Source organism: Plutella xylostella, chromosome 24 (assembly GCF_932276165.1).
Source record: "Plutella xylostella chromosome 24, ilPluXylo3.1, whole genome shotgun sequence".
In the NCBI taxonomy this organism is placed as follows: Eukaryota; Metazoa; Arthropoda; class Insecta; order Lepidoptera; family Plutellidae; genus Plutella; species Plutella xylostella.
The window spans coordinates 4,711,708-4,738,027 of NC_064004.1; the positions used below are offsets into that span (position 1 = coordinate 4,711,708).

The following is a 26,320-nucleotide window of genomic DNA, read 5'->3' on the forward strand; positions in this document are numbered from 1 at the left end:
GGCTTAGATATAACATGCTGCACATGCTGGTTTCGGCTTAGTATACCCTTTTTCAACACCCTGATAAATCATAGTCTTGGAATTTCGTCTGTGGAATAATCATCAAAATAATTTTAGCACATTCTTTTCAACTTTACCCTTAGTTAGGTAGTTTGTAAAAGTTAAGTATAATGTTATGTATGTGATTCAGTAATTATTATTGTAATTATAAGTAAGATATTTGTGAACCTAGAACCCTAAAATATGATTTATTTATTGAATGCCTGTACGGGGCACTATATTATTATGTACCCTCTATATTATTATTTCCAATTTTATTATACCTGGGTAACAAAACTTATACCAAATCGCTTAAAAAGCGTAAGTAGGTTTAATTTCTTGTAGATAGAAATTCATAAGTAGTAAGTACCTAGTAGTTTATACTTACTTAATACTTATATTATACTAAGGTACCTATTTTATCAGTAGTAGGATCTACCTATCACACAAGCAAATTTCCACTATCGAATGAAATTGTTTAAGTAAGTACCTACCTAGTACCTACCTACTCATATGGAAATAATCAGTTTAATTCAATTAACTAAATGTACAGTTTTTTTATACACTTTGCCGTTTATTTAATTAGGTATTGGGCTTAGTAAATAAAACTATAAAGTATAGAAAAAAACCAACTTTGTGCTCAACTATTTTTATCAACATGCATTATGTTTGCATTTTGTAAACTTAAGTTTTATTAAGGCCCTGTTTCAGAATCAGTTATTTTTTTTGGACAGTGACACCAATTTTATGATAGGTAGCCACTAACCAGACATTGTGAAACAGGGCCTTAATAACATAAATATTTAGATAAAGCATTTACTTGTACTTACCTAACAAATTGTAAAAGTAACTGTTAGAGGAACTGTTGACATTCTAGAATTTAATAACAACTACTCTGTATGTATTATAGCTATCTATTTAATAATTGTTCAATTACATTGAATGTGAAGCATTTTTTCTTTTATTTCTTAGACCATTTTTTTTATAACTTTGATAGCAACTTGAGGAATAAGTATAATCGGATGGCGCAATGGTTAACTAGTTACTCTGACTCTCATTCCGGCGGTGCTTACATAGAGAATCGGGTTCCCTGTATCTACCTGTACCGGTAACCGCCGATAATGCGAAAGCGTTCACTGCGATTAAAAAATCCAGGAAATGCTCCGTAAGTGAGCGCTTTCGTATAATCAGGTTACCGGTACAGGTAGATACAGGGAACCCGATTCTCTATGTAAGCACCATAAGGTGGTAAGTATATAGGTTTTAGTGCTGCCATTTAGGCTCAGCGCACACCAAGAGCAGAGCAGAGCAGAGCATATTGTGAAATCATTGAAAAATTAATCTTATGATAATTCCATACATTTCAAAATTGAATACACGTCCCAACTTGATGCTCGACCATGCTCGAGCTTTCTAGTAAATGTTCGAGTATGCGTTCTACATGCGCTAAAAGTTTGCTCGACCATGCGCGAGCATTTTGCAGTTCGGTGTGCGCTGCGCCTAACCCTGTAGTATAATTTAGATAAAAAAACTGTAATTTTATAAGATAGTAGTTATATTTATTCCAAATAAATTAATAATTATTATACATTTCTCAAATTAGAATTGAACAAAGTATTGGCCCCAAATTCCGATCAAAGTAAATACAAATTAACTAAATAGAAGCTATACATACATAGTACATAATGAAACAGTTAATTAAGGATCACAAAGCTCATACTTTTCAATGCACTCAATCAGCCATCCCACCGGCAAGGCTTTCAGATGCTTCATATTGTACCTCGGTTCATACATATCTTTGAAAATAATATAATGTGAGCATTCTACCAAGGGCCCATCTTTCCTCGCATGATACGGTACTAATTTCTCAGACTCTGGTATTGATTCTGGATTCGGAACCCTTCTTAGCACAACACCGTCGGCATCTGTTATTAGTTTGGACAATACTGCCTTTGTCAACACAATTTGCTTTGATATTTCATATTTTGATGTGAAGTTATGCAAATAAAAGTGGCAGCCATTGAATAGACCAGGCAGTTGTTTGTATTTGTTGAATCTTGCAACTTTTGGACCGTTAAATGTGTCTTTTCCTACTCCAACCACTTCATACTTGTCAAATGATTCTAATTTTTCCTCTGATGAGTTCATTATCCAATTGGAACTGAGAATCCACAGTTCATTTGTTATTCCATGCAGGATGTCTAACGTTGGTATGCAAGTCAGATCATCTTCAGTGTCAACAATCAAATGAGTGACTTTCTTGTTGAATTTTACCTCTATGTGTAGATTACTGTGGTGTTTGGCTAGCAATTTAAGCTTACTTTGAGCCTTACGAGTTTCCGACACGCAGTATACTCTAATGTCATCATAATCTATCTCAGAGTGCATAGCGGAAATATGTGTGACATTCGCACTTTGTGTTTGAACTATATTTTCAGCTGCAGAGTCTAAAACTTCTCTCATTTCACCTGTAGCCAAGTCTTTTGGGCATTCTCCTTTTATGTTTCGAGCATTTACGTCAGCACCGTTTATCACAAGTTCTTTGACAATATCCTTATGGCCGTACCTTATTGCTTCATGGAGTGGTGTCTCATTACCCTGACCGGGAACATTTAACAAAGCATTATGTTGTAAGAGCAGCTTTACTAAATCTAGCCGTCCATTTTGAACAACTTCATGTAACGGAGTCCAACCAGCATTATCCTTTGTATTAGGGTTGGCTGCTAAGTTAAGGAGTTCGGTGACTTTGTCAATTTTGCCGAGACGACAGGCCACATGCAGGGCTGTCTCTCCTTTCAAATTCCTTTTCTCTACAGTTTTGTTTAACTTAGAGCTGCTGATGTTTGATAAGACGGATGCGTTGAGGTTCTCTTGGGTTGCTTTAGATGCTGCCTTACCAGAGTCAACTTTTTTTATAGTCAGCTCATCAGTTTTGTTACTTTGTTGAGTAGTTTTCTTAGCAGAGGCCTTCTCTGTACTGTGTTCTGTGACAACTATGTCTGGTTTATCAACCACCTCCTTCTTTTTAATAGCTCGTCGCTTTTTAACCTGTTCTGAAACAGCAGAATTGTCTCCTCTCGAATTTGAATGTACATTTTCTTTCTCAGTTCTGTAAGGCTTAAACATGTCATCCAGAACTTTAGTTGAAGATATCGTAGAGGCCAGATCTTTGTCGGTGAATGATTTACATCCATCGAGCGCAATGTTGCACGTAGGGCAGTTTTTAAGCCCATCAAAATGTTCTGCACAAATCAAATGAAAACATTTGCTTAAAGTGACGGCGTCGTTGCAAAGCTCACCGCAAACACCGCACGTTAGATCTTGTTTCACATTTTCTAAGGCTCGTAGAAACGTACTCAGCTTCGTAGAAGACATTGCAAAGTTTATTTCAAAGTTTTTTGCAATAAATAATCAGATTTCTTTCACGCTCGCGGGAAAATTGAGGAGCGGAGCAAAACAAAAAAAAAGTAAAAAAACATCAATGACAACAAGTGTCACGACTGTCACGTCAAACAGTTGTTCAAAAGAAGTCCGTTCCTTCCTTGTATCGTAGCCGTTATTATTCTGAGCTTTGTGCCAACATCGGCCGTGTTCCAAAATAATTTAACTGTCTGACTATTGTCCGGAATATGTTGACCATGATACCATAATGAATCAGGACCATGGAGGGACAAATCACAGGGGAAGAAAAAAAAAACCGCTCATATTTATTTACCGTCGTACTTTACTTTTTCAGAATTTGAACAGATATTTCTTTAATTTAAGTTTTCTACATAATATAGCTCACACACATAAATTATAATATAGTCGGTACCTACAATTATTTTTTTCAGTGATGAAAAAAAATCTGAGTATGGCGAGTTAAATTAAAATAATAAAAAGAAAATGTCGGCCAGATGGCCGCCGTTGTCGTGTACCTAAGAGGCTGGCGTTACTTCCCTCTATCGGGTAATGCTCAGCCTGTCATATTTTAGTTCATTATTTTTACAGATATTCGTAAATTAATAATTTATTAAATTGCTTTAACTACTTATCACAAAATAGACTAGACCAATCAACATAATAGAAAATGAGGGTAGTAAATTGCATCCCGACGAAAATTGTTTGAATGTACAGTCATTAATGTTAAGGCTACGCTCGAAATTCGAAGGAATCTTATCGTATGGATGCATGTTAAGTACTTTATCAGTAGAAAGAGTTTTTGTATTATTATGGAAAAGAACATCAGTTTTATGATTGAAGGGACCATACATCGAGAACATGGCACTGTGGAATGGTTGAAACTTTCCAAAAAGAGCGTCTAACTTAGTGAATACGTTAATGATTTCGTGTTTCTTCATAGGTTTCAAATTTCTTAATCCATATAGATGTCCAATGTTGGACCAGCTAAGGAAGCAGTACTTCTCGTTTTCTTCGGGACAGACAGGAACTATGTCTTGGATATTTTTGGCCCAAGGCGCAGCTATTAGATTACCTGAAAATAAAAGTAAGTATTAGTTATTCACTCAATCATTTGATATGAAAACGTCTATTTCCGTTTAACTAGGTAGGTAGGAACTATAAAAACTAAGTTTAATGTAGGGATGTTTTGACTGAACTTAATTCAAATAACCTAATGTAGGTAGGTAACTAAAACTTACTAGAATACAGTTTAAAACTGCTCAGACTTATGAATGCGACATCAGCCTTTCCTTCAACCAGAGACCTCAGGGCTTCAATTTCCCCATCCAACACATTGCTTCCATCCACGTTACAATTCTTAGTTAACTTTTCCACCACGTTTGCTGAAATATTCTTCACTTTCTCTATTCCTGGGGCGCAGATATCACTGAAGAACTCAGTCAAAATGCTGTCGCATTGGGATTCTGACAGATGTTTTGCGACAGCATGCCAAGCAAGGCCGTCGTAGCGTGGAAATACAGCTCTCTTCCCTCTTAAATCTGAGATCTTGGTTATTTTCGAATCCTTCTTCACATACGCCACTACCGTGCTGGTTTGGTCCACTATTGGCGTTGTTTCGTGGAGAAGTGGGGCTACTGCATAATCTCTGAAACAATGAAACATCTTGAGGAAACTTACATAGGTATCTAGAATTATTAGCAAATCCAGGTGTGACATCATCGTCATCAGCCTCCTATAAGCAATAAGGCCGTCTTTTGGTACCTATCTAGTGTTTTATTTCTAGGTTTCTGTTTTCTATGTTTTGGTTTTGGTGCAAATATTAATAGTATTGCAATGTATATACCTCTGAGCAGCCACCAGCCAGTCACTATCCGCCATGACGACATCACTGCCGCCGCTCTCCACGTCTCGGAAACACTCCCGCTTGCTGGGCCTCATACTGCACTGCAGCGGAGGCGCCACGCCGTAGACTGAACCCGCCTCGCTCAGCCACTCGCACTTGTTCTTCTCCAGGATCGATGTTGTGCATAGGGTTATGTGTCTGGGGAAGGGGGGCTTTGATTAGCTCTAGGTAAGTAACTAAGTACATATTGTATAAGAAACCAATGTTGTCATGTAGATATTATTCCCTTAGTTGTTTCATTTCCAAAACGGATAAACAATAGTTATTTAGAGTGCACCACCACCGACACATAATAAGCAATTAACAATACTTACGCAGCCGCAGCAATCACTTATCTGTCAGCTCCATATACCTACTTCACTAAATTATATCAGTTTTACAGAAAAGCTGCTGCTTAAAGGGCCAGATAGACGAGCGAGTAAGTATTCGTGTTTATGGCTCGACTAATTTTTCTCCCGTTGATCACCTTAAATTCGCGTACTTCACAAACAAAAAAGTTCGTCGAGCTTTAAGTACGCGTACTTACTCGTGTGTCTTCCTTCTTTAAGTATTATTGATTGCTAATGTGCAGTGTTGGTACGGTAGCTGGTTCCAAAACATCCGCTTCATCTCCTTACCTAGGCGGAGAGCACCCGCTCCGGCTATACGCCTCCCGGAACCCCCTCGCCCCTGACAGGTAGTCCAGCGGGTTCATCTGAGGAGACAGGGGCTCCGTCAGCGCCTGGTTGATCTCCAGCAGAGCCGCCAGCGCGCCGCGCCAGTGCGCGTCGACGGTGACTGAGGAGTTGGTGAGAGATGCTGCGAGGTGGCTCACTGATTCTGCCGCTTTCCTATGGGGTGGAAAGGAGGTGTGGTTTTTTTTGTACTTATTGGTATTATGTAGTGTTGCAAACAAGATGTTAACTATGTCTTTAAATTATGTTGTGTTGGAGTTTTATGATGAGTCAGTATAGGTATAGCGACAGAGATATTGTCTAAGTATAGCGATCTAAGTGAGCTCATTTTAGTTTATATTTATGTAATTGATTACGTTTCTAGTTCGATGTTCCCGTACTGGTATTAAAACGCATACTCGTCGACGGGGTATGTGCCCATACCTGTCGAACTGACTATAGTAAACAAAAAGTAAAGCACAAATGTATATTATTTACCTCTTAGCCACAACAACAGGCCAAGGCCTATTGAGCCACAGACACGGCTCAGGGTTATCGATCAGCGGCTGCCACGAGCCGTCGCGGCAGAGGTACGCGAAGTCCGCAGGGTTGCCGAACGCCGTGGTCTCTGGGTGCAACTGGAAGTCATTTGACAATGTAAATTTTGTTCATGCTGTAAGTGGATGGCCATAATTATCTACTAGAGGACTTATTAACTATTCGGTTATAAGGAATTTCTAGACTGTCGTTAAACTTGGATGAAATATATTATGCTCTTAACTCCACTTGACTCCTTTCCCTTATACAGTGGCCACCACCGCCGAACACTAGCTACTAACAATCCATAAGCAGATTTCGATCGCCTCTTAAATCTGATGTAACCTGTATCTATTCTGTCATATGTTTGATAGGCGAGTGACGCTTTTTATGGATTGATAATTGCTAAATGTGTCGGTCGTGGTAGATAGTAGTAGGTAGCCGGTAATAATTGGATAAGAAAGTCTGAAGACAAAGTTCTGTTGCGTTCCTTTTCAGAAACCATAAAAGTAAAAAGTATAATTCCACTATTCAGAGGACCAGTATTTCAGAACCTTACCCCAAAGTAAGCCTGCACTTCATGCAGCAGCGGCCACGTGACGTCGCCGGCGCCCTCGGCGAGGCAGCTGAGCGCGCCGCTGCCGCCGTAGTACTGGTCGATGGACGAGCACGAGCGCGAGTGGCACGCCGCGCACAGGTTAGAGTATTTCGACTCTGGAGGGTAAACAATTTTGCGATGGTTATGACAAACTTTACAAACACCAGCACATTGGCAATCAACAATCCTTAAGCAACATTGCTTATCTGTTAAATCTGACAGGGATTTTGATGGATAATGGAGATTAAGGGTCTGTTTCACAATGTCTGGTTAGTGGCTACCTGACGGATAAAATACATGCTGTCACTCTCTGTTATTATTTTTTAGACAGTGACAGCATGTATTTTATCCGACAGGTAGCAACTAACCAGACATTGTGGAACAGGGGCTAAGACGCTTTGCCGCTTTAGGATTGTTGATTGCTAAAGTGTGCTGGTGGTAAGGCAGCTGCTATCCAAGAAATTCTTCTTGGATAGCAGCTGCTAGAGGAGTATAGTAACGCTCGCTCGTTAGAAGTGTTTTTACATGCCAAATATTGTATATCTTTTATCAGTTACTAACATTTAAAATGTGAAATATTTACGACTAACTTACTCAATTCAGCATCTCTCATCGCATCCGGCAGCCAGGGGCCTCCCTTGCAGGCTTTGTTGAAGAATTCAGACATGGCTTTGATGCGGTTCTCAGTGAGCGACATCGTCTCGTTACACGATGGCACTGTCACCAGGTTCTCTAGGTACTGGAAAATAAAAACCAAAAATATACTTATACTTATTAGTTGTCGACGATACTTTTACGGTGTACTGTGGGATTACCACCACCGAATATTAGGAAATAACTTCTTCTTCTTCTTAAGGTGCCATCTACTATCGTAGGTCGGCTATCATTATGGCCACTTGGGCCCGGGAAGTCGCAGCTCGGAATAGCTCTATGGTGGACATATTGAACCATTCGGCGAGGTTCTGTAGCCAGTGGGTTCTTCTACGGCCAGGTCTTCTTTTGCCCTGTATTTTCCTTTGCAATATGAGTTGCAGGAGGGCATATTTGTCATTGCGCATTATATGGCCTAAGTATTGCAGCTTCCTTTTCTTAATTGTGTTTAAGAGTTCTAGCCTTTTGTCGTAAACGACAATGGCATCAGATTGATCAATTTTGCGTCTTCTAAATCCATGGTAGTGAAGAGTACAATGTTCCTGTGGTATATTTGCTAATTTCTGAACGCAGCTCTTGCTGTCCTGCTCACTCGTCCTCTCTCGCTTTTTCCTTCTTCTTTGCTTAGCGGCCATTAACGCATATAGTGTTTTGTTTAAATAAATAGTAATTAATTAATTTACTGGTTTTACTCAAGACACGACAAGTTGGCGACGAGACGAAAGTGCCCAGTAAAGTGTGCAATAAAGGATATCGCTGAAATTAAAGTGATTTCTTCTGAAAAAGCAAAAACTAATTCACCGGCGCACGCTTCAGTGTGAAGTTGGCCGAAAAAGAAAAATAATTGCAAACGCATTCCAAAGTCGGACATTTTGTGTTGTGACTAAGTTCACGTTTGTTTTGGACGATAAAGAAAACAAATGTCAAATGAATCAAAACGAAACTTTTACAACTTCTTGGATTTACAAGCTGAACAAGACTGAACTGCAGGAAAAATTAACCGAATACGGATTACAATTCGATGATAATCTTAAGGTGGATGATCTCAGAAAATTACTTAGTGACTATTGCAAACTAAAAAGTCGAAAACAAATAATGGCCAATAATTACAACTTACACTCTTTCGATGGTGAGAATTGGGAATCATTCGAACAGCAACTGGAATGTATCATAGCATTAAATGAAGTACCAGATTCTAAGAAAGTGCCATTATTGCTAACGAAAATCAGCCCAAAAGTGTTTGAAACACTAAGTTGTATTTGTGCTCCAGAGAAACCATTAAAATTAACCTACATCGAGTTATGTAATAAATTGAGAACCAAATACACGCCCTTGCAATCGTCAACCTTGGATCGGGCCTCATTTCGAAGCAGAAACCAGTTTCAAACAGAAACTATTGAAGAATATGTACTAGCTTTAAGAAAACTAGCTGGGACGTGTAAATTTAAGGACTTGGATGACCAAATAAAAGAGAAGCTCATTGATGGTGTCTACTCAAAACTGATTAAATTTGAATTATTAAAAGGCAGTCCAGATGCTACTTTGGATGAAACAGTAGTGTTGGCTAAGACTGTTGAAGCGGCATTAGCACAAACCAAAAGCAAAAATGGGACGGAGGTCTCGGATATGTTTCAGTACCAACAGGAGCAAAGAACTCCTTCTAAAAATCTTTCTAAAAGAAACAAATTCAATAATTCCAAGTCCCAAGGTAACAAAGGAGTAAATAAACCACAAATAACATGTTACTGCTGCGGGAATAATAATCACATGAAAGCGGAATGCAGATTAATACATAAATATTGTTCTGAGTGTGGGAAACAGGGACACCTATATAAAGTATGCCCCAAGAATTCGCGAACTAATCAAATATATACCATGGAAACTGATGACCAAGGAAGCGACCAATCACAAATCCAGGATGGTGTCGAAGATTCAATTGGAGGTCTATTTGATGAACATATAGAGGTATATTCTGTCAATGTAAGAAAGATACCGCCACACTATATTAGGCTCCATGTAGAAGGCAAAGATCTTGATTTTCAACTAGACACCGGTTCAGATGTATCAGTGATTCCATTAAAAGATAAGAATCTTTTCTTTAGTAAATTCAACATACTTGATTGTAATGTTAGATTTAGGAACTTTGACCAAACAATTTCACAACCAGTTGGCATAATGAAAGATTTAACAGTAAATTATGAGAATAAATCTATGAAATTAAATGTTTTTATAGCTCATGATGATGTACCAAGGATAATTGGCCGTGATTGGTTGGATGCTTTTGATCTGTGGCCTCCGAAATTTATGGACACTCATATTATTGGTGAGGAAATAAATTATAACCTAAATGTAAAATCTGTTTCAGAGGCTGAACATGTAATTAAGGAAAAGTTTGCAGAAGTATTCAGTTCCGGTTGGGGTGATTTCAAAGGGGAGGCAATTAAATTAAAATTAAAATCAGATGCCAAGCCCAAATGCCTTCCAGCGCGTCGGGTGCCGTATGCGATGAAGGATAAGGTAAAAAATGAAATTTCTAGATTACTTGAAAATGATAGAATCACTCCTGTGGAATACAGTCAGTGGGGTACACCGGTTGTTCCTATATTGAAACCAGATGGATCAGTCCGCTTATGTGGTGACTATAAAGTTACTTTGAACCCACACTTGGAAGTTGACCAATATCCATTGCCCCATATTAATGACATCTTTAATACATTGAAAGACGGAAAATACTTCTGCGAACTTGACTTGAAGGAGGCATATTTACAGGCAAAATTAGATGTAGATTCACAGGAATTAACAACTATTGTCACAGAGGAAGGAACATTTAAATATAAGTACTTACCCTATGGTGTAAGCACTGGTCCAGGATCATTCCAGCGTCTCATGAGTAGTAAGCTTGCTAACATACCTAAAACTATTGTCTTCATTGATAACATTTATATTGCTGGAAAGGACCTTAATGAAACCCTAAATACATTGTATACAGTACTGTGCAGATTACAGGAATGTCAGTTTAAATTAAAACTAGAAAAATGTAAGTTTTTCCAAACATATATTGATGTTTTTGGGTTCAGAATCACCAGAAATGACATAAGCATTATAAAATCAAATATTGAACCATTATTACAAGCCAAAGCACCAACAAATATTACAATGCTTAGGTCATTTCTCGGAAAAATTAATTACTATAATCGTTTTTTGAAGGATATGGCATCTACTCTTGCACCTTTGTATGAGTGTACCAAGAAAAATAAATTTCAGTGGACCAAAGATTGTGATAAGGCTTTTAACGACATAAAAATTAAGTTGTCATCAGTAGATAGCCTCAGACATTTTGATCTGAACTTGCCCTTAATTCTAACATGTGATGCATCAAGCACAGGGCTGGCTGCTGTTTTGTCAAACAGAGATGTTGATGGTACAGTAAGACCCATCGCTTATGCTAGTAAAAAATTGAATTCAGTGGAACAGAGGTACTCTGCTATTGACAAAGAAGCGATGGCCATCATATTTGGTGTTACTAAGTTCTATAACTACACTTATGGTCGTATGTTTGAGTTAGAGACAGATAACTCAGCCTTAGTCAGGATCTTTGGTCCAAACAAAGGCATTCCTAAAATGGCAGCGAAAAGATTGCAGCACTATGCAATTTTCCTCTCAGCTTTTAACTATAAGATACGACACATCAAAACTAATGTAAATCCTGCCGATTTCTTATCACGTTCATGGGTAGAGACTGGATCTAACAATTTAGACTTTAATTGTATATATTTTCAAGAAACAGATAATAGTATGTGTGTTTATACAAACAGTTCCAATTTAAAAAATGTTGACTGGAAAGTTATCCAGCACGAGACACAAAAAGATGTGATTCTATCAAAAATAGTAAGATATACAATGGATGGTTGGCCTGAAAAAAAATTAATTGATACTGAACTATTTGTTTTTTACAACCGAAAAGATGAAATAAGTATGGATAGAGGTTGTTTATTTTGGGGGCATAGGATTATAATACCCACAGTATTAAGAGAATCTGTCACTGAGGAACTACATCAAAGTCACTTTGGAATAGTACGGATGAAGCAAATGGCACGTTCATATTTTTGGTGGCCTAATTTAGACTCCGAAATAGATATGATAACAAAAAATTGTATAATATGTTTAAATAACCATAAAAACCCACCAAAGACACCTTTGAAACCATGGCCGGTACCACCCTCCCCATGGTATAGGTTACATGCTGATTTCCTAGGTCCATTTCACAATAAAATGTACTTAGTAATTGTAGATAGTTACTCAAAATGGCCTGAGGCATTTGAAATGTCAAATATAGGTGCTGCTCGTACAGTTGAAATACTAAAAGCTTTATTCTGTCGGTATGGATTTCCAGTTCACCTGGTGACCGACAATGGTCCTACCTTCACTAGTGCAGAATTCAATAAGTTTTGCCAAACTTTGAATATAAAACATACTTTTACCCCCCCATATCATCCCGCCACCAATGGTGCGGCTGAAAGATTTGTTGAGACTTTTAAATCACATGTAACAAAAATAAAGGAAAGTGGAATTCCCATTGCCTCTGCTATAAACTTATTCCTCTTTGATTATAGAAATCTTCCTCACAGTACCACCGGAGTCACACCAGCAAAACTTATGCTAGGAAGGGAGATGCGGAATCGTTTTTCTCTATTACGGCCCCCACCAGTATCAGATAAGGCCTATGAAATGTTAGAGAAGCAGCGAAAATACACATCAGGTCATAGAGATGTATCATTCATGATAGGTGAGAAGGTCATGGTCAGGGACTATCGAGGGGGTCATAAACCATGGATTCAGGGTAATATTGTAGGTGAATCAACACCAGGTGTAACATATATTATCGATGTGGATGGAAATAACTGGAAAAGACATGTAAACCAAATTTTAAAATGTAATAGTAGTTTATTAGAATAGTTATTGTAATAATAGTTATTGTAGTAGTACCTTAAGAATACCACTGTTTAATACTACTGTTATAATTTATAAGTTATTTAGAACTATACTTAGTTATAATTGAGATTGTTGTTTGTTTTAAAATGTAAGTGATAGAAGGTAGAGAGAGCTATTCAAACAAATATTTTATTCATTATTGAAAGAAACATTCATATTAGGTGGTGGAGGGTGTGGTATATTTGCTAATTTCTGAACGCAGCTCTTGCTGTCCTGCTCACTCGTCCTCTCTCGCTTTTTCCTTCTTCTTTGCTTAGCGGCCATTAACGCATATAGTGTTTTGTTTAAATAAATAGTAATTAATTAATTTACTGGTTTTACTCAAGACACGACAAGGAAATACACAAAGGAACGTGGAAATCACCAGATGGAAGAACAGTCAATCAAATTGATCATATCCTAGTTGACTTAAGGCACAAAAGTGTGGTAGAGGATGTCAGAGCATATAGGGGACCAGACTGTGGTAGTGACCACTATATGCTAGGTGTCAAAATGAGGGCGAAGATAAAACTTGCAAAGAAGCATAGGAAACCAACTGAAGAACCATTTGATACAGAAGCTCTTAAGGATCTAAACATGAGAACAACTTTTAAAATAGAACTCGGCAACAGGTTTAAACACTTGCATGTAGAGGAAGACATCGACAGTGAATGGGCTGTAATCAAAGCCACGATCAAAGATACTGCTCTGAAAGTTCTAGGCAAAAGGAAGAAGAGAAAGCGAAAGAAGTGGTGGACGGACGAATGTGATAGAGCAAGTGAAGAAAAGCGGCATTATAGATTACTAGCAGAACAAGACGAAGTATGGAAGGCGAAGTATGAAGAAGTGAAAAAGGCAACGAGAAACACCATACGAAAGGCTAAGAAAGAACACCTAGAGAACTTAGTAAAAGACATGGAAGCACTAATGAACGCCAATGCCACACGCAAGTTCTATCAAGAGCTAAGGTCTGTGAAAAAAGGCTATCAACCAACCTCACAGTTCCTTGAAGACTCGGAAGGGAACCTGGTAACGGATGAAGACAATCGCAAGGACATGTGGCTTAAATATTTCCAGGAGCTACTGAATTGTCCTCCGGTTGACGTTCAAAACCTTGGCATAGGTGAAGATAGTGAGAACCAAGCAGAAGTACAACCACCAAGCATTGATGAAGTAGTAAGCGCCATCACTAGGCTAAAGAACAATAAATGTCCGGGTATTGATAATATCACCGCCGAAGTCTGGAAGCATTGTGGGAATGAGGTACAGGCACGAATACACAAGCTGATTCTGAAGATCTGGGAAACAGAAAGACAGCCGGACGAATGGAATGTTGGCGTTATCTGCCCCATCCACAAAAAGGGATCTAGGAAAAGATGCTCAAACTACCGGGGTATTGCATTGCTGCCGACAGCTTATAAGATCCTCTCCTACATACTGCTACGTAGACTGGAACCGTATGCAGAAGAGACTCTGGGAGACTACCAGTGTGGATTCCGACGCAATCGTAGCACCGTTGACCAGATTTTCCTGCTTAAACAGCTAATGGAGAAGAAGTGGGAATACGCGCAAGACATTCACGCACTTTTTGTGGACTTCACGAAGGCATACGACAGTGTAGACAGGGAAATACTGTTCAAAATACTGCTAGTATTTAAAATGCCGAGGAAACTAGTGTCCATGATAAAAGTGGCTACGGGCATAAGTAGGATGCGCGTAAAGGTGGACGGTGACCTGACTGACGCTTTTTCCGTGGTAACCGGGCTCAAGCAGGGAGACGCCCTGTCACCCGCGCTGTTCAATCTGGTGTTGGAGTATGTCATCCAAAAAGTGTTGACACATGATGGCGGAGTACAACTGAATGGACAGCACAAGGTGATCGGGTACGCCGACGACTTAGCTCTGTTGGGGGAGAGTGAACGCGAGGTCCAAGAAGCTGCCAAGATACTGGAAGAGGAAGCACACAGGGTCGGGCTCAGAATCAGCACAGAAAAGACCGAATACCTCCACATGACACGACACCGAGGCAACCATGAGGTACGAAAAAACCTGCAAGTGGGAGAGACAGCCTATAAGGGAGTGGCCAAATTCAAATACATAGGTTGTACGATCACTGACACAAACACAAGGGAGCAGGAGATCGACATCCGAGTACAAAACGCCCTCCGATGCAGCGCTGCTCTTCATAAAGTGCTAGTGTCAAAGCTTCTCAGCAGGAAAACCAAGATCCGAATTTATAAAACCGTAATCCGGCCGATCTTGATGTATGGCTCTGAGGCTTGGACACTCACTCTCAAGGAAGAGAATAAACTTCTGGTTGCGGAAAGAAAGGTGATGAGGAAAATGCTCGGACCAACTAGGAGGGAAGATGGTAGCTGGAGAGTACGGAAGAACCAGGAAATCGAAGACCTGATTTCTGAGCCAAACATCATTGGTCAAATTAAATCCCAGCGACTCCGTTGGCTTGGTCATCTGCAAAGGATGGGGGAGGATCGCGCTGCCAAGAGGGCCTACCTTGGAGTACCAAGCGGTCGTAGACCAGTTGGCCGTCCCAAATATCGCTGGAGCGATGAAGTCGGCAAGGACCTGCGCCAACTACAGGCAGGCGACTGGAGAGCGACTGCGCAGGATAGAGACCAGTGGCGACTTCTTGTGTCTGAGGCCAAGATCCACTTCGGGTCGCTGAGCCAGCGGAGTAAGTAAGCCTTTTGTGCATCCTTTGCAGTACCGTTTCATTTTTTACTCTATCCGTCCATGATATTTTCAGCATTCTTCTGTATATCCACATTTCGAAGGCTTCTAACCGTTTACATAAGGTCTTGGTCAGTGTCCAAGCTTCTACTCCGTACAGAAGTATGGAAAAAATGTAGCACCGTACCAAGCGGCACCTAGTGGAGAGTTTGAGATTTCGGTTGCAAAGGAGGTGTCTCATTTTCACAAATGCAGCCCTGGCTTGCTCGATGCGACATCTGACTTCCAGGAAATAACGTCGCTTGTAAAATCTGACCTAACTTGTATTGAATCTGACGGATGTTAGACACGCGAGCGACGCTGTTGGATTGTTAATTTCTAATGTTCGGTGGTGGCAACCCCACTGGTACTTGATGAACTCTTCTTCATAAATTAAGAAATTCAGTAACAAAATAAAAATACCTCATTTTACTAGAGATATCATTTACCTCAGCCAGTGTATCGCTAAGTCCTCTCATGTCATCTTTGCTTTGCCCCGGGTGACACAGGGTGGTGTTCCGTAAGATGTCGCTCACTGTCGATCTTCCCTCTGGCAGTATTCTTCTATTTACTACGGCAACTATGGAGCGCTCAAATTTACCTAAAAACAGGAAACAAAACTTATAAAATAATGTGACCGATAATGAAGTAAATTTAGCCAACTAATTGACACACTATCATTCGATTAAAAGGGGTATTTCCTATAGGGAAATCATTTTAAATGGATGACTGAACGACGTTTGCTAATTATTTTAGTGTTATTCCGTAGAAATAATAATAATCATCATCAGCCAATAATCATCCACTGCTGGACATAAACGTAGAAATAATTCAATATTTATTTTAAAACTGCCAAACTTAAATTTAGTTCGGAATAATTACGTATAGGTATAACCTACTAATACAAAATTTGATTTTACGATGAATAAACACTTTAGATTTTAACACTGCTAAATGTTTAGTTGGCGCCATCAGAATCGCTATCTAAATAACCGACTAACCAGGTCGATTCCTCAGCTCATTAGTGACGAGCACGTCGATGTCGGCCCACTGCGCGGCCACCAGGTCCTCGGGGCTGAACACGCCGAAGTCCACCGTGCCCTTCGACATGCGGCGCAGGCAGTCTAGCCTGGGAACACATAATAAAAAAGTTACACGGGTACATGTACGAACAACATAACTAATATTATTGATAGTTTGGTAAAATGTCCTGACGTGCGCCTTATCCTTCCTTATCATGGATTTAGGATTTAAAAAATATGAAATTCTAAAATCTACAGATGCTTTGTTAAAATAACCGAAACACAAACTATATTTTCTTATAAATTACTGAATATAAAATTGGTTGTACAGAAACACGTATTTATGGACACCCCATTTTTATCACATTGATGGACACTAGATTAACGGTGAAACTCATAAAAACGCACAACATTTTTGTATGGGAGTTGTGTGATGATTTGCTGGTGCACATGCCGGCACACTGCCTAGGCGCAGTAAAGAAATCACGACGTCGATGACCGTTGTGTGCGTGTGAGTTCACACATTTTTCTGTATGAAAAATTATTGTTGTGTGAAAAAAAGGTACTCTGGGTGCACATATAACTTTGAAATCCTTCCAAATAAAGCACAACAAGATGGTCTTCATACAAACTCTAGGTAAAACTGGACTGCATTGACCGTTGTTGAAATAATTAGAAAAAGAGCGGGGACTGCATTTGACGTTGTGATTTTTTTCTAAAAGTGTGGAGGACGTCAAATGCAGTCAGTGTCCGTCAGTGGGAAACCCTGACCACATTTTGCAACGCAGCCCCGTAAAACATCAAAGCGACTTCCGTTTACGCTTGGTACAAAATATCTTTTATTTCCGCTTAAAGAGTCCATAGACTAGGATTAGTTTATTTTTTTACGGTCTTAGAATCTAGTTTCTTTGAGTCTGCCTAGAGTTCAGTGTTGGTATACAAAAAACACAAGTCTAGAACAATAACACTGACCTGTCAGTCCCCAGGACACACTCCACCCCGCTATTCTCCGCATCCAGGATCGGACAGAACCGGCCGGCGCGCTTGTACAGCCCTCGGACTTCCATCACGCACACTCGCACTCGCACTCACGATACTCACGGCTTGTGATTGACTATCCCTATTATTCCTCAGAACAATAACACTGACCTGACCACAGTGGACCAGCGTAGCGGGAAAGGGTCCAAGCTTAGGAAGGCAGCTAGATTATAGACCTTGGAGACATGCACAAGGTTCCATTCGAGAGAGCCAGGTGCATGGGAGTCACTTTATATGACAAACACGAAGATTCAGAGCGCTGCGGGCCGAGCCACGGCTCTATCTCGTTGATTTAAACATGCCGATTGCACGACAGCTCTCGTTTGTTCGTCTTGCGTCAGTATAGAGTACCTAACTCTCCTGGTACAGATACTAGAATAGAACACTGACCTGTCAGTGCCCAGGACGCACTCCACCCCACTATTCTCCGCATCCAGGATCGGACAGAACCGGCCGGCGCGCTTGTACAGCCCCCGGCCTTCCACCACGCACACTCGCACTGGAAACATAAAGGAGAACAAATTATTATTTATTACTTAAGTACCATTGAGTTCGGTAGAACAGCGGCACACACCTATGCCAAGTTAGAATTAAAAGTCTCTTTCTGTCCGTATACTGTCAAAGCAAGGCAGCAATAAGCTCAACATTAGCTTAAAGTTTCTTTCTGCACAACTAAGCGAGAGGGCAGTAGCGGATTTACCTATAGGCCAAAAAGGCCAGTGCCTAGGGCGGCAGATTTAGAGGGGCGGCAAATTTAGCATTTTTTATTTTACAGATTTTTTAAATATAAATTTACGTGTACACAATCTACATATAAATAAACGCACTGTCATATAATCAGTATGTACTATGGCTTGTCAACTTGTATTCTGCATTTGTCTAGTCCATCAATATCAAAACAAATTTGAAATTGGCGGCCATTTGTACAAATGAGAGCAATTTCCAATAGGGTGATTACTTTTGGCCCACCTTGTATATATTTGCGAAATGTCAGCTTTGATATTTTTACCCGTCTCTGAGAAAAAGACAGCCGGACAACAAAGTGATCCTATAAGGGTTTCTTTTTTCCTTTTGAGGTACGGAACCTTAAATAAGATTTTATGAAACATTTGAAGTTGGTGACAGATAGACATAGAAATATGCACATCATTAAGTTCACAATCATGCTAATAACGGGATTAAACTAACAAATTGAATTTCAGAAGTTAGTAGGGGCGGCAAAAATTGAATGGCCTACTGGCGACAAATTTGTAAATCCGCCACTGCGAGAGGGCTGTTGATAATGATGATAATATGATGATGATGAGTTTAATTTAATGTCATGAGAATAACCACGTAACGTTAACTTGAATAAAGTGGCAGTAATTTTTTCATTTTGCATTTGAGTGACTATTGAAAGGTTTTCCCGTGGGAATTCCGGGATAAAAAGTTGGGTTCTAAATTACTACCTTTTTGCATTGCTATCATATAGGTAATTTTCTTTGGAAATAGTGCCAAACATCCAATTTACTTACTTATATATTATTATGTATGTAGTATGTACCTATCTACATAATTATTAAATAGGTATTATAAAAGCTCAAAAGTCAATCAGAATATTAAATTGTGTAATAAGCTTTTTAAATTAATTGTCTTCTATCAACGACACCCACAGTCATGCTCGATTCATGGGATGGCCTTTCTTTCGACAGACATTTAAATTTGACAGTTGATTAGCTAACTTTAAATTTAACGATAGATCTGCAATTGATTTGTTTTGATCTTGACATGAATTGAAGATTCCATTGAAAGCCTTTAAAAAATACGTAAGTAAATAGGTAGGTACATTTGCAAGGTAATCCATTTGGTAGGAATATTTTTTGGTAAAGTACCTACTTAACAAATACTTAAGTACTTATCTAACTTTTGTTTTGAATATTCGTCATCATCAAACTAGCCCTTGGTACAGGGGGTCACTCTCTAAATCTATGAAGGAACAAATACAAATGACAATGGGCGTTTTGGGACCTATGTCCAATAAAGATGAGACATACATCGTTGGATAGCTCTTTTCAAGTGAGCAAAAAAGTATTATGACGACAAATCCGTATAAGTTGTCCATTTTGAAATATATTCGTCGGAAGGAAGTATTTTTCTATGGCATTGCACTCTCTCTCCTGATGACAGTTAGGGCGTAATACACGTAAACACGTATTATTGAAATTGGAGAAATTACTTTCAACTGGTTTTATTTACTGAGATAATAAACAAATATAATATTTTATGAAATATGATCATTTTGTTATAAAAATTAAAAATGAATGTGAAAAACTAACAAAAACATTAAAATTACAGAAATAAAATATAAAAACTTTCAAGGTACGATTATTCTAATTGGACAGTAAATCAAGACTAGCGCTTCCGTTATTCATATTCTGCAAAAAAATACCTTTTCAACGACGTATCACTCATTTCTATTGGTGCTGGTCCCAGCTTCCATATATTGGTGCCCATCATCATTTTCACGCAATCGGCACGCTTAACACAACGAGAAGAGTCGTGGCAAGCGCTGCAGTTTTGCTTTTGCGAAGCTTCGGAGCCTCTATCTCGTTGTATTGCGCGAATTTTTTGTTCCTTAGTTTTTCGATTTAAAGAGTGGTCCCGCATTTTCTATAAGTCTACATACATATCTAGAAATGTAGGAAAATGTTAGGTATTTCTATTACTACTAAATATACGGTTACTACGTTACGGTTGATATTTTTATGACAATGTTACATCGTTTATGCAATGTGCCATTAATAATCGATTTATAATTATAGCCATCATACTTACGTAAAGGTACATACCATACCTACAACCTTAATAACAAAATTATACGCTATCTATAAGGTCATCCATTTCTCACTGCATAACGTCTCATATTGACATAGGTACTAGCTGTTTCCGCGAGCTTAAAAAGTTTTCCCGTGGGAATTCCGCGATAAAAAGTAGCCTACCATTTGTTAATTCAGAGTGTCAGATAATTCTACCAATTTTAATTAAAATCAGTTCAGCCATTTTGTAGCATTGAAGTAACAAACATAACAGAAACTTTCGCCTTCATAATATTAGTATGATAAGAATAGAGTCCGGCTAAGATAACTTGGCATTAGAAAATGCAATTAACGTGGTTGGACTCTAACACCCACACTTTATAAATGCTGATGGCTTCAACATGTGTATTTATCGAGTTAGCAAAAGGTTCTGACTCAGTATAATGCTATGATTATTATTAAATCATCGCATCGCTGGTATTCGACCAGGACCTTCTGCCAGTTCGTCGTCATTTTCGTGGAATTGGCATCTTTCATAAGTTCTCACCTCAAAGTTACTAAGTAATTTGGAGTTTATTTATCCTTTTGCGTCAACTTTAATAACAAATGATTGATTCGAGTAATTATGCATGTATTTACGGCTGCTGGGTATAAGGAAAACAACATTATTGACAAAATAATGACAAGCAATAACATTCATATGTCATGGATAGGTACGTAACTACAGTGCTCCAAAATTGATAATGCGCATAGAAATCTGTGACAGATCGGTTGTTTTCGATTATGTGACACATGATATTGACTCCTATTTCTTTCGAACAAGGTGCAAAATGCAAGTGTTTTTTTAAGGCTCTTACGATTTAATGATTCGGGTGTGAAGATCTGCATGTGCATTATTAATTTTGGACAAGTGTACGTAGCCTTATTACAACGCTAATGACAACATGGCTGCAAAATCCACGCCAGTGGTACCAGCTGAGCTCTGTGGGGTTACCGCGACCGAACACGCCGCTCAAATCTGACGTAAATTTTAAGAATCTGACAGGCGAGCGACGCGGCTTAATGTGTTGGTGATGGTACGGTAGCTAGGGTTGGTCACTGCTGTGAGGATAAGACGGCCAGCTGGCCCTAAAGGCACTAGTGTTTATTATCATCACCGTCACGCTAAACCTGCGTACAGACCGGACGCCCAACGATGGATATTTATCATACATAATACAGCGCAGATTGCAGCAACGAAGATCAACGAAACCCGTTCGTTGTCGTTCGTTTGGCCGGTCTGTACGCAGCGTAAGAAGAAAAAGAGCCAGTCCGCCCGGTCGTAGACACATAATGTATGTATATCTATTAAACACATAAAACTAAAAAAACGCAAATAAAGACGAATCAGGTTTTACGACCTTGACGATGACCGACCGGCCTTAACGCCGTCAAATGAACTTCAGTTACTAAACGTATACAACAAACCGTCTAGAAATTCCTCAGATTAACAATATACGAATCAGATGCCCTCCTGCCGGCTCGCTGGGCTGACGACCTTAGGCGGGTAGCCGGTAGTGGTTGGATGAGGAAGGCCGAGGACCGAGTGTTGTGGCGCTCCTTAAGAGAGGCCTATGTCCAGTTGTCCAGCAGTGGATGATTATTGGCTGATGATGATGATGATGAACAAGATGGAGAGTGTCAGTGCATCAAAAAAGTTTCGACAAATTACAGCAAACTTTCCAAGGTGAGCTCTTATTTAGGATTACTTTGGTTAGGAGACTTCTGACTTTATTGTTTTTTTGCCAGTAAACTCAATGCAGACAGTTTTTGCCTTGTTTTTGTATGTGATGTGGCAGTTGTGGCACACACTCTTGTTTTTTTTAGTTTTATAAGCTTTTTTTAAACCCCGGGAAACCCTATAACGGCTGAAAAGCTATTCATAGAATATGCATGAAGAACTCTGCAAATTGCAACACTTTTTTCTCGTTTAAGAAACCGGTCCGATATGATCTTCAGACGGGAAACCATGTGGGTTTTTTTAATATTAATGCATACCTAAGGTAAATGTCCCAGTAGTTGATAGCGTCCCAGTAATTGATAGTTTCAACTTTATGGTTGAATAATAATAAAACTAATTAAGTTTTTAAACGCACTCCTGTAAATATTTGAACTTTGAAGTCTCTCAAATTGACTACCAAAGTGTCAGTATTATGCATCGATTCAATTTGACGTTTAATTTTTTTTCGCCCGTAGCCGTTTGCATCAACGCCTTTACTTGTGTTTTGTAAATTGAATAACTAAGGTCAGAGTGTTCGCCGGTACGATATTGCAGTTGATTTATGGCGTTTTACGGGTAAGTATTGTTTTTATTACGTTTAAATGTAAAGTTACTTCGCTTGTTCATGCTTTTTTTACCAATTTTTATTATATTTACTTGTTTTTGACGAGTATCATTTACTAGGACAAGAAAAAATCAAAAACCTAGTAATTGACACCCCCTATCAAATAACGTTGATGCGTAAAATATGTTGCTCAGACATGAATTTTTTTTAATATTTTTATGTTTGAAAATTACTTTACTTTTGCTATGACAGATTTTTAATACTTTGTATTATTTTTTGTTGATGACTTCATATCAATTACTGGAACACAGAATGTAAAACTACTTTGTCAATTACTGGGCGAAGTGAAAAATTTCCTATCAATTATAGGTACATTTTGAGACTGTTTGAATTTTCTCGGAAAATAGTAAAAAACGTTTAATTAGATACTTGATTGTAAGGAAATAATTTAGATAGAAGACTGATTTACCAAAATTTGTTACTTAGTTACCGCCTGATTTTGTAATAACAGTTTTTCCCTAACAACGTCTTTATTATTGTCACTATTGTGTCAACTACTGGGACATTTACCTTAATTGTTTTATTAGTTAATTGTGTGAATAACTACATATAATATATCGTTATTAATTTCAGATTTAAATTATTTATACGACTTTGTATGTTCATAATGTAATGATATCTGCAAAAATAAGTAAGTACCACTACACTTTTAAATTCGTGATTTCTTGTAAACTATAATCTCTACACCAAATTACACGCATAGCGCAAATATGATCAAATTCTAAATACAATGTTCTCATTCTCACGGGCAATGAAAAGTTTCCACTGAGAAAAACACTAATTTATTCATAAACGGAAAAAGCTAGCTTAATTAAGCCTTCTGCAACATTGAAGTACATATAACAGAGCATCAGGATATCACCAACTATAAACAGTACTTAATATTTTGTTCAAATTTTAAATTAAATGTGTGAAAAAAGTACGGTTATTTGGTGTCGGCATTTTGTGAATGGAACTATATTTCCGCCCGTGAGTGTAAAATATTAAAAAAAAAAAAACACGCACACACGCCTTGTACTAATGTACTCCCTTGCGGGGTAGGCAGTGGTGCATTGCTGCACCCACTTTTCGCCAGAGTGTATGTTAGTCCCAATGTAATAGGGGGCGGGCCTATTGCCATTTTACGGGCACATCCAAGACCCGAGAACAAATATCTGTGTTTAAACAAATATCTGCCCCAGCCGGGAATCGAACCCGGGACCATCGGCTCAGTAGTCAGGGTCACTAACCACTACGCCATTCGGTCGTCAGATTTAAACAATGGGGGTAATTTTTTTGTGTCGTCATAATTTTGTAAGTGATACTTTTTCATTGCTCTTGAGTCTTGAGAGTCTTGAGTGTAGGTAATTTAAAATAGTTGTTGCGAAAGAGACATTGTGAGCCCAAAAAGGACGACTCATTCCATCAATCTCAACAACTTCTGATGCAGATTTCAGGTGGATTTTTATCAGTACCCGACCCAAAGGATGTCGGGTTCATTGTCCTTCCGGTGCCTAGATAAGTACTTATATGTTTACCTATCAAATATTTTACAAAGACCATTAAATCATAAATACATATACCTACCTATCATTTAAAATACTTATTGCTCATTTTTCCTTATAAGGAAGGATGTCACAAAATATTAAATACTTACTACAAATTGCACGAAAACGAAACTATACAAAAATTGGTATTCCCGATTATTAATTAACTAACTATAATAATTAAAAAACAAATTTAACATTAATTGAATATACTTTCAAGTATTTTACAGTTGGGATTCTCCTACTCCTCATACGAGTATGTCATAACTTATTGATATTTACTTTCCTGATACAAAAGAGTTCAACGCAGTCGGAAAATTAAAGTTCTATTTTTATTTTGACGGTTTTTGGAGATTAAGCTCTAAAATCTGCAATCTGAAGAGGCAGTATCAAGGAATATACCTACTTTCCGTAACACTACATACCTACACATACAGGGTGATTCATTCATAGGTGCATATTCGGAAGTCTGTTACAGAGCTCTTCATTCTGAACAACTTTTGTTATGATGACCTTGGGATATTGTCGAAAAAAAATCTTTCGTAGGTTTCATGATGATGATGATGCACCTACGAAAGAATCACCCTGTATAATCTTTAAAAATATACTTAAGTACTAAGTATAAAACCGAAGTTTCTCACTCATTCAAGGAGTCATTAATTAACATTTTGTTCTAAAAGTTGTCTAACGCATATATTGACCATGACAAACAAAGGGTGCATATAATTTTATACCTAAGGTGGTTTAGCTTCCTAAGCCTTGAGGCTAACGTAATAACTCTAACATTGTATTCTATGACAACTTACAATTTTTGCTGACTAAATTATAAATCCCTTTTCGGTTAAGTCATTATTTAGGAAGCACATAAAGTCAGTAACTTAGTTAGGTACTACTTAACTCTATTTGGTATTTCTTAAATGCTCTTTTTGCCAATGCACCAAGTGCTAAGTAGGCTTGTTCGTATCATAATGCGACCTTTATGAATATATTCTGTTTCAACAAGTTATTGTAAGTACATTAATTTTTGGACGATTGAGAGTGCCTTCGTGAGACAATAAGTATAGCTTCATACCATTATTAAAGACATTGACTACTTTTTTCCAAAATAAAAAAGGGATCAAAGGATGCCTGAAAGAAATAGCTTTTTGGGAATAAGTCTCTATGCCTTCAATTGAAATACCTACGCGTATGCGATCTACTAACTAAGAAGTTAAATTTGTTTAAAATACAAAAAGTCTATATTACTATATGTAAGTAGTTGTAAAAAACCCATTTTGATTCTGGAAATTCCACGGGAAAAAACCTTTTACAGCGTACCGACGAGAGTTATACCACAAATGACAACAAGGATGGTATTTAGACATAAAAATAAAGTCATTAAAAATATAATAATTAAAATTAATGAATATATTTAAAATTAAAAAAATACTAACGGTTCCCATCGTCTCCTGAGCCCACACCTTGAAGCCAAACACTTTCAACACATAAACTTAATAAAACTAAAATCACAATCGAGTATTCCATTTCGACTAATTTTATATTATTAAACTTAAAAACACTACTTAAAAAATTACCTAAAAATAAATTTTCCCGCCGTTTTTTTTTCCGCGCTCAAAATTTATAAAACATTTTTTTTTATAACGCGCATACGTACGGTTGCTTTGAGGATAAAGTGGCACTAAGTTTTTCAAGGCAGTTCGGTCATAATTTTGTTTATGTTACACTGCCAAGTTCCGATGTCTCTACGTATGTAGAGAATGCTAAGGAAATGCCGTATGTCATAACTTTATGAGCTTACATCATCAGGGAAACAAAAACATTGGGTATTTTTGCTGATGCTACAGTCACCGCTGCTAAAATATAGTTTTTTGGTTTATGTGTAGTATCACTAGTATCGTGTAGATAGCTAATGTTAACAACAGCCTTCGCGGATTATGTATCAAACTTACCTTATACTAAGCCGAAAGGGGATGACCCAGGAGGTCATTCCAAACAACTTTGATCTACGAGTTAGGAAAATTAACGAAAAAAATAATCCCTTTTCCGCTTAGTATACCTACTTTTTGCAACA

General features: G+C 38.2%; 3 protein-coding genes across 5 annotated transcripts; 1 reads left to right on the top strand and 2 right to left on the bottom strand.

Moving 5' to 3' along the window:
- Window positions 1-1,576: 1,576 nt before the first annotated feature.
- On the bottom strand, window positions 1,577-3,500 carry LOC105397228 (BRCA1-associated RING domain protein 1). The gene has a single exon (XM_011569237.3). The coding sequence runs from the start codon at window positions 3,412-3,414 to the stop codon at window positions 1,738-1,740; it is 1,677 nt and encodes a 558-aa protein (XP_011567539.3). The 5' UTR covers window positions 3,415-3,500; the 3' UTR covers window positions 1,577-1,737.
- A 251-nt stretch (window positions 3,501-3,751) lies between these two features.
- Window positions 3,752-25,947, bottom strand: LOC105393257 (transferrin). 2 transcript variants are annotated; one of them, XM_048629825.1, is made up of 11 exons: window positions 25,683-25,947; window positions 17,935-18,043; window positions 16,486-16,613; window positions 15,934-16,085; window positions 7,727-7,871; window positions 7,094-7,248; window positions 6,496-6,635; window positions 5,962-6,174; window positions 5,285-5,482; window positions 4,680-5,086; window positions 3,752-4,513 (listed from the first exon to the last, which is right to left on the bottom strand). In XM_048629825.1, the coding sequence occupies exons 1-11, from the start codon at window positions 25,771-25,773 to the stop codon at window positions 4,062-4,064; spliced, it is 2,190 nt and encodes a 729-aa protein (XP_048485782.1). In that variant the 5' UTR covers window positions 25,774-25,947; the 3' UTR covers window positions 3,752-4,061. The 2 variants fall into 2 exon arrangements, with proteins under 2 accessions (XP_048485782.1, XP_048485783.1); XM_048629826.1 differs by lacking the exons at window positions 17,935-18,043; window positions 25,683-25,947 and adding an exon at window positions 17,479-17,608 and having other exon boundaries at window positions 3,753-4,513.
- LOC125490487 (uncharacterized protein K02A2.6-like) lies at window positions 8,321-13,082 on the top strand. Of its 2 annotated transcripts, none has more exons than XM_048629823.1 (2): window positions 8,321-9,748; window positions 10,149-13,082. In XM_048629823.1, the coding sequence occupies exon 2, from the start codon at window positions 10,289-10,291 to the stop codon at window positions 12,737-12,739; it is 2,451 nt and encodes an 816-aa protein (XP_048485780.1). In that variant the 5' UTR covers window positions 8,321-9,748; window positions 10,149-10,288; the 3' UTR covers window positions 12,740-13,082. Both variants share the same exon structure in this region, with proteins under 2 accessions (XP_048485780.1, XP_048485781.1).
- Window positions 25,948-26,320: the final 373 nt, after the last annotated feature.

Bases quoted from the DNA above. Each gene is read 5' to 3' on its own strand.
- LOC125490487 (XM_048629823.1), top strand. From the start codon at position 10,289: ATGAAGGATAAGGTAAAAAATGAAATTTCTAGATTACTTGAAAATGAT.
- LOC105393257 (XM_048629825.1), bottom strand. From the start codon at position 25,773: ATGGAATACTCGATTGTGATTTTAGTTTTATTAAGTTTATGTGTTGAA. The intron at 6,175-6,495 runs GTAAATAATATA...TCCACCCCATAG, and splicing joins CCTGTTGTTGTGGCTAAGAG to GAAAGCGGCAGAATCAGTGA. The intron at 5,087-5,284 runs GTATATACATTG...TCATTGTTTCAG, and splicing joins TGGCTGGTGGCTGCTCAGAG to AGATTATGCAGTAGCCCCAC.
- LOC105397228 (XM_011569237.3), bottom strand. From the start codon at position 3,414: ATGTCTTCTACGAAGCTGAGTACGTTTCTACGAGCCTTAGAAAATGTG.